This window comes from Anneissia japonica, unplaced genomic scaffold, assembly GCF_011630105.1.
Source record: "Anneissia japonica isolate Jap-2015-1 unplaced genomic scaffold, ASM1163010v1 scaffold287713_len945575_cov184, whole genome shotgun sequence".
Taxonomy (NCBI): Eukaryota; Metazoa; Echinodermata; class Crinoidea; order Comatulida; family Comatulidae; genus Anneissia; species Anneissia japonica.
Genome location: NW_022725774.1, coordinates 446,069 through 455,154, shown reverse-complemented (window position 1 = coordinate 455,154; position 9,086 = coordinate 446,069). Strand labels below are relative to the sequence as shown.

Genomic DNA, 9,086 nt, shown 5'->3' with positions numbered 1-9,086 from the left:
TCAAGGTGATCTTTTTGTAAGTCATCAAGTGTGAGAGGGCTCAACGGTTGGGAGCAAAATAAAACTAACAAAGTAGACAAACTTAGAAAATTTCCATATGCATTTATTACTACAAGCTTGTTTCGTATGGACAGCTGTTAAAAGCTGCCCACACTCATCAGGTACAAATACATAGTGAGTAGTCAGTACAAGGATTACATTTATGCTAGGAGATAAGGGGATATACGTTGTTGGTTCCTACCATTGTCTAGCTGAGGTGTTAATATTGCTTTTGTTACACAATAGATGCTTTTTTTCTGTGTCTACATGAAGTTACCAATTCATTTCTGTTATTTAATGTGCCTCATTTTGGTTTACAAATTATGAAATACTTTTCCATCAGGCACAGATTACACATTTTTGGGCCGGAGAGTATGGCTTGCACTTGGCTATGATTTTCCCTTTTAACGAGTACAGGATAGAGTTATCTTTAAGGGTCCATATATATTGGCTAAGAGTTGTAGCATACTTTTGGGTCTTGTTCCTGAAGTTACTGTTATGTCCGTTGTATCTGGTTTTGAACGTGTGTTCTGTTAGTCCAATATATGTTTCTTGGTTTGGTTGTCATATCTGGTAACTGTCGCTTGGTATATAACTCCTTTGGTTAAGCAGTTTCCTTCTAATGGGCATGTTACATTTCTCCTGCAGTTACAATTACCTGTAGTTTGTGCGGTCAGATCAGTTTCTTTTTTCAGCAGCGTCTTGTTGTGGCTTGTAATTATTTGTTTCATATTATAGGCATACAACTGTAGTTTAATTTCAAAGTGTTCCGGTTAAATATTTTTCTGAGTGGGTGGTTTTGAGGGAATGATGAATCAATGATAGATATGAATTTATGGCCTATGTTGGTTGAAACGTTGTCGCTATACGGTGGGTTGAACCAGATGACTTTACGTTGTCGATTTCGACTGTTTTGGTTCCCTTTGCGGGTTGGTTCAAATTTGAGCTTTTGGTCACTATGTATTCGTACCTGATGAGTGTGGCAGCTTTTAACAGCTGTCCATACGATACAAGCTTGAAGTAATAGATGCATATGGAATTTTTCTAAGTTTGTCTACTTAGTTCGTTATTATGTTATTATTGTATGGGCTATTTTCAAAAATGGTATGCTATTAAATAGGTTCCAACTTGATGACGGCTCCCGCCAGAATACCGAAATTGAATAGCGCCCTCGTGATATCTAAAGTTTATGGCACCGTGATCAGACAAACGAGACGTAAACTAGGCCTTGTAGGCGCGAATCCATTATCGCCAGCCCCACCCCCTACCGTTTCGTTACTCAATTTTTAAATTTCAATGCATATCAATATCATGTAGCGCTACTCACTATTATGAAAATGCTGTACCCACCCCACGTTTAAATAATTCCGGATCCGCCCCTGAATAGTCTATAACTACGGGCAAAAAGGTCGGGTGGACACTGAGCTGGGGCGCAGCTGAAGTTATCAAGTAAATCCAACACGAAGTACATTGCGAGAAACCTTGGTTATAAGTTATATTCTGGACTGTAAATCATTCGTATTTTTATACCTTTTCTATATATTCTATATTTTATTAGTTTATAGGATAATGTGTAGTCAATGTTGGGGTTTTATTCAACCTTCTTTATTTGTAAATTAATGTACAGTAACAACTTTGGAAAGGAAATGGGCGAAGAGTACTCAGCTAAATTCCCGTATTAAAGAGTGGTCTTCTTAAAAAGAAATTCCCATTTAGCTGAGAAGTTAATTCTGTTGCCAGAGGTTTTTTTCTTTTAAAGCTCGTATTTCCATCTCCTCATTTCTCTTAACTCCATGTGTAACGAGTCCAGGAAAGATTTGTTTAATATGCTTTTATGATGTTGATGATATTTCCCGATTTTAGATTTTATATGTTGAACCAATTTTAATAATTTATAGATTTTTCCGGGATGATATTGTTTTATATTGCCAATTTTCAAAGTTGATGATATGCTCATTCGTATTTATTTTATATTTTGTAAGAATTCCATGATCGATACAAATCATTTCTATGCCCATGACTGTCAATAAACGTTCAATTCTAGATTTGCCTTGACCATTCATACACTAACTGCTGGTTGTTTGTTACCAGCAAATTTCGGTAATTAATGAAATAGAACGAGATCAGTGCCTGGCAGATCTGAAATTTAAATAAGAAAAACATTGGAATTGATATAATATAAATCATCAAAAGTACATATACAGTGTTTAATAAGGACATGATTGGAATTGATAACCGCGAACTTATAGTTGAATAGTTAGGCCGTAATACAAAAAGAGGTTTACCATCATAATGACGACATACACAAGTGAACCAGTAATAATAAAACAACGAGTAAAGTCTGAGAATTCTTGAAGTAAATACTGAAGCGGATGGAAAAGAGAATTACCATCGCGTACATTGTTACTATAGTAACAATGAAACAATAATGTGAAAGACGAGAGAAACAGAATGGAAATAACTGCAGGGTAATATTCATTTCATCCTGTCCATTTGGCATAAGATTAATGGTCCCATAAAAGCTATGTCCTACGAACAATTAGCAAACAGAAGTCATCTCCTTACAATTATCGCACGTTTCATCACCCCGACAAAAAGGTATTTTATAACGCAGGTATGTTTGTCAATACTGATCGGCTAGTACGTTTACCAATCAAGGAAGCCAAATGACTTTGCGCAAGACTATACGACCCTTCACAGAGGGCGACTCGGCGAATCATGACCAGACAACCGTCCAATCAGACTTAAGACTTTTCACCACAGCTACTAGACAAGCAGTATGATAGGAATCAAATGAAGCGCCACGGAATCCACCTGCTAAGTTCCCATACTCTATTTCAAATAACGCGGCTCATAAAATTTCTCTGCTAGCTGTCCGATTGTTAAATAATGCACGTATCGACTCAATGGTTACAGAAGAGGTAAAAGCCATGGACATGGATGAAACTCTGTTTTCTCTTACCGTTAAGTCGGCGGCAAAAGTTAGTAAGTACTAAATTTCCATTCTTTTCATCTTTCTTTCTCTTTACTTATACAAATTAAAACTTTCTTCCTTTATTCAAACTTAATAGCATATTATAATAGTAACTTTTCTATATTCATATATATATATAAAAAAAGAAAATTAAGCCCATACCTATAGGCCTAATAATATTGAGGCAGTATTAATTTATTTTAATAGTAAAGGTGATGATGACGATGATGAATGCAGTGATGTACTGTAATAATAATAATACTAATACTACTACTACTAATAATAATAGAGTAGGCCTAATAATAATAATATTAAATAATATAATAATAATAATAATAATAATAATAATAATAATAATAATAATAATAATAATAATAATAATAAAGGTGATGGTGACGACAATGATGAATACAGTGATGTACTGCGCCAATCCAATCAAATCTTTATTTTATATTATCGAATGAGAGCGCTTAAAATAAAAACACTTAATTCCAAAATAGAGCCACTTATTGCTAATGAATTCCATATTTGTTCGGCAATCCACATAACTAATGAACACCCACTTACCAACACATAAATACTACACATAGTATAAATCATCAAAAAATAATATCATAGTATTGTTGCGTCCAATACTCCTGCCATTAAACGTTGAAGTTGATAAAGATAGCAGGAGCTATCGAAATATCCGTTTTATTTTATTATATTTTGACTCCGCGAGTCAAAATGATTGTACATCGTCTTTTATTGTTTTTACAATATATATATATATATATATATATACATATATATATACATGTATGTATATATATTTATTTATTTATATATTATATTACAAATTTAATGTAAATTATAAAAACAGCTGCCAGCTTATACAATTTACCTTTATCCTGAATACGACGGAACAGCTCGGATTTACTATTCCAATAGGCACTTAAAGTCTGAAGTAAAACTTTTCGTTCATTTGTTTTTCAATTTCATTTTTTATTTGTAAATTAGAGGCACTGCATATAGGTAAACTAAAATACATAAATCAAAAACAAAGATAATAATTGGTTTCCCGTAAAATTTATTATAAAAACGAGGAGATCGTTTGGGTATAACCATTTATTAAGTTAACATTGCGGTGATTGGCTTCCTAAAATTAAGGCAATGTAAATTAAAACTTAAGAGGCCCAGGGGGAAAAGAAATATGTTATACAACTGATTTTTCTAAGATAAAAAACATATTTGACGAAAAACCTTGGGAACGGTTAATGAGATACAGATTTTTAAATATTTAAAATTTAGAGAAAGGTCTTTTTGTCATATGTGTTGTCTTTGTGTCTTATAAAAATTACTTTATTCATCAAAAGAAAAACATCACAAATGCCTAGGCCGTGTCTGAATGTCTGAATAAAAGACAACGCAAGGCAAGTACAAATATTTCAAAATATCCAGGGAAAAACTTGAAAAGGGAAAAATCGCGACGAAACAAGGCCTAAAATTTAAAAGAAATACATTCACGTTATAGTAAATTAGAATTCAGATACTGCTCATGCTCAAGAAAATGGTCAGGTGTTGAAATAAGGTGGGTTAATCCAGGTTGATTTGCTTTTAGAGCGAAAGACTTATCAATTTGTTTTCTTTCGGAGCCTTGCTTTAACAATTAATTAGTACTTAATACGAATTGAGACTATCAATAAATGTGTGGAATTTGAATATATGTCGCATATATAGGCAATTCGTGATTGGTTAATAGTTAAAAGAGACAGATAAACATAATCGTATCGCAGTAGTGAAATTAAAAATAAATTGTACAAAAATAAATGCAACGTAACCCAGTAAGAGTATGAAATATATAATGTGATACACACATACAGAAACTTCATCAGTGATCAACAACTCTTTTCACAATGGTGAATATTATCGCATTTGATAATCATATCACTTTTTTTGGTTAGAATGGTGTAATCTTTTTATTAATCATCGTCATCACAATAATCGTAATCATCGTCATATACTCCATGACCATCTATGGTTATCATTAACTTTTACTGACTTTACCGCCTTATTTATTTTGTATTTCATCGTATTTGTTTCATGTATTCGCATTTTATGGTCTTTCCGCTGTTGGATGTGAATTGAAATTTAAAAAAAAATATTCACCATTATCATCAATATTATCATCATTGTCAGTGTTACTCCAACTACATACTCTCATTATCACCATCGTCGTCATCATCATCATTGTTGCCATAACCATCATTATCACCACAACTATCATCAATCAGTTATTATCAATTATTGCATTCAATTGTGTAGTTTTATATTTTTCGTACCACGTATCTGTTAAAGCCTGGTTTCCATACAATCGCTACACCCTATCGCCGACAGCTTCCGATAATGCTGATTGGTCGGTCGAATCGGGGAGCCTTCCCGATTGCGTACAAAGATTGCACTGAAAACACTTCAGCGACAGTGTAGCGGTTTTAAGGAAACAAGGCTGACTTGGGAACGCCGTTCAGATCTTCATTACATAGATAACCTAGAATGATAGGCCTAATTTGTTTATATAAATTTTGAAAAATTAGGCCAGAAGTAGGCTAACGTTGTATTTAGATGTTTTAACAGTTCTTGTTGACTAAACATAGTCAAGTAACACCAAGGAATGGATATGTAAATTAATACTAGAAATGGTTTGTTCATGGATAAACACACTATCTAAATACACGAATACACACGCTTGAAAGTGAAATTCTCTATGAAATAACCAAGCTGTCGATGAGTACAAAAGCTATCGTTAAATGGAGCTAACGCTTGTCGGCCGATTACGTCACGAGTCAGCGCACTCTCCCAGCTGACGGACTGCCAATGTGAACGGCAACAAAGCAGATAGCCGATGGGTCATGTACATCGCACAACAACCAATTCAACCACCACACAACTTGCCAACTCAACCATCAATTGCTTAAAGAATACAAATGTACCAGTTGTGTTCATGCTTCGAGTTTTGCTCATATTTTTCTTTTTTTAAAGAAAATATATTTACTGTACTTTCTTATTTTTAATATTGCTATAAAACAATCTTATTATCACCATCATCATTATCACTTTAATCATCATCACCACTACCGTCATCAGCTTCACCCCAATCATTGCTAATCCTTATTATAACCATCGTCACCAACATCATTATCAGTTGTAGTAGTAGTAGTACATTATTAGAGTGTTATTATTAATAATAATTATAATTATTATTACATTAATTTTATTATCATTGACATTAAAATTACAATTATTATTATTATCATTATCATCATCATTATTATTATTGTATTGTGGTTATTATTAAATTGTTACGTTATGTTTTTGCTTGATTATTTCCAGTTCTTATAAACAATAAACAAGGTTGGAAATTACCAAAAAACTAATAATTAGCTTAAAGTGCGAAGTAAGCAAATTAGATTCATTATATTATTTATTTATTTATATATTGTATTATTATATATATATATATATATATTATAATTGTTGTTATTAATATATACATTATATATAATATATGAATATACCTATGAATATATATATATATATATATATATATATATACATATATTCATTTATACATACATATATGCTTAAGTTAATAAAGAATCAGTTAGCCTACCTGCTAATTAGTAAACAAGTTTAAAAAACTCTACGAATTGTAACATTTGCAACCTGTTTCAGGTAGCGGGTCTGTTATTATGTCCAGCTAGTTCACAAACACAAACAAGGCATCATTAAACAATTAATTCCACCGATATTCGTTTCAATCAAGTGTTCTCGCTTTGTGACAGTCGCATCGTAATACAACACTACCTTGTCAGTACTGTACTTTGTTATATTACGACTTTTAACAACTTGCTACTGTCATTGTACCACCTTTCTGGTCGCTGATTGGCTATCAGTGCCGAGAAGTTTCGATATAGCCTGCTAATGTTATCATACCGGCGTACTATTCGGTTGGACTTTAAAAGAACACACATCGTGTTCTATCATTATATCAATTAAAATGACAATGAAAGTTACAAAAGGTAAGTTAAATTTAAACGTATTTAGCCTTGATCTAGTCTGCTAATGTTATCATCTCGGCGTACTTTTCGGTTGTATTTTAAAAGAACACACATCGTGTTTTAGCATTAAATAAATTAAAATGACAATGAAAGTTACAAAAGGCAAGTTAAAGTTAAGCGTATTTAGCCTCGATATAGTATGCTAACGTTATCATCCCGGCGTACAATTCGGTTGGATTTTAAAAGAACACACATCGTGTTCTAGCACTAAAGCAATTAAAATGACAATGGAATTTACAAAAAGGTAAGTTAAAGTTAAATGCATATAGCCTATTTACCCATAATACAGATCATGGGTTATTGCTGGCGTTTTCGAGTTAATGTATTTGTTTTTGAATTATGGTTTTTCGATTTCTCTCCTGCTAATTGATATTGTTTGATAGAATACTTACGTAGCTATTCTGAGTTCTAGTAACACACATACAACTGCAGACGATATTCCTCGACAATGTTTACCAAGAATGTTATGTGTTGTCAAATCGTGTACATTCTTCTTTTGATTAGTAGGTATATAAGCAAACGAGCGTTTCTTTTTAATTTGATTAATTCAAAAGTTATTAATAATTAATAAATGGTTGATGATTCAACAATAAGGGTATTTGAAGACCAATTGGTTTACTTCTGAAACAAATCGTCTTCACGAGATTACCCGAGATACCGATACGTAGATTGCACGTCTACACGTTTGATTACCTTTTTATGGAACGATAAAAGGACAAACCACAGTACACAGTGTGCAAAAGTCAAGTGGCGCTGTGCAAAAGTCAAGTGGTGGCACAAACTTAAGTAGTGGCACACACGTTTGTTTCGCCTCTTGACTATTTATCCGCAACACTTGACTTGTTTTAACTTGCGTAGCGTGCTGCCACTTGAGTTTGCACGGTGTAATGTAGTTTGTTCTTTTGCCAACATCAGGCCAAAAGGACAAACTCGAGTGGCGCAGTGCAAACTAAAATTAGCGGTGAAAGCACTAGTGGCTCAGTGCAAAAGTCAAGTGGCGCGAAGCAGAAGTCAAGGGTTACACAAACATGGTGTTCCATATTATTGTTTAATATTACCGGTATATCTGGTGAACCTCAACACACATGCATACATGGCAACTGTTTCCGTTGGTTTTCGATGTAAATGAGTTTTTAAACATCATCTCCTAAATTATTTTTTACTGCGTAATGTATATTTCCAGATGATCTTTTTATTTTAACACAATGATGGCTTCTCCATCTACAGGTGAACGCTTACTAGATATACCATGTAAGGTATGCGGTGACCGGAGCTCAGGTAAACATTATGGTGTATATGCTTGTGACGGCTGCAGTGGTTTCTTCAAACGCAGTATCCATCGCAACCGTGCGTACTCGTGCAAGTTATCAGGCCAAAGAAGTGGCAGTTGTCCTATCGATAAGACACATCGCAATCAGTGCCGAGCCTGTAGATTGCGCAAATGTTTTGATGTCAACATGAATAAGGACGGTAAGTCATTTATATGGCCGTCCTCTTCTTTTAGAGCCTTTAGCAATATACTAGTATTCAAGTGTATATATACATATATACATGTATATATATAGAATATATATATATATATATATATATATTATAATAATAATAATAATATATGGATTTATATAGCGCAAATAAACTATATGTATATAACAGCTAGATCTATCCATAGGGGGAAACTAAAACAATGAAGAGGGTTAAAAACAGTACCTTAAGGCGAAAGTAGCGTCGCTAAATGATCTTGTAAGATGTATTGTTGAGCACACAAACTTACAGATTCTTACCCGTTACCCAAGTGGCAAATGAATTTTGTGACGTGTGCTTCACTTCTCGCTTTATTGATTGTTTATTGCTGTTCATTCCTTCAAATTTGTAGTAAATAAAGTAAATCAATCAATCAATCAATATTTATATATATGTATATATATATATATATATATATATAATTCTCGGTGCAAAAGCCATGTGGCGCGAGTCAA

At 33.2% G+C, this 9,086-nt stretch overlaps 1 protein-coding gene across 3 annotated transcripts in view; it reads left to right on the top strand.

Annotated features, from left to right (window-relative positions):
- The first annotated feature begins 2,840 nt into the window (after positions 1-2,840).
- Positions 2,841-9,086, top strand: part of LOC117112885 (nuclear receptor subfamily 2 group E member 1-like) — a 15,309-nt gene continuing 9,063 nt past the window's right edge. Inside the window, exons 1-2 of one of the 3 annotated variants that reach the window (XM_033256097.1) lie at positions 2,841-3,024; positions 8,338-8,580. In XM_033256097.1, the coding sequence (XP_033111988.1) occupies positions 2,946-3,024; positions 8,338-8,580 (322 nt within the window). In that variant the 5' untranslated portion in view covers positions 2,841-2,945. Of the gene's footprint in view, positions 3,025-7,011; positions 7,072-7,999; positions 8,232-8,337; positions 8,581-9,086 lie in introns of those variants that run through there. The other 2 variants (XM_033256099.1, XM_033256098.1) reach the window with 2 other exon arrangements.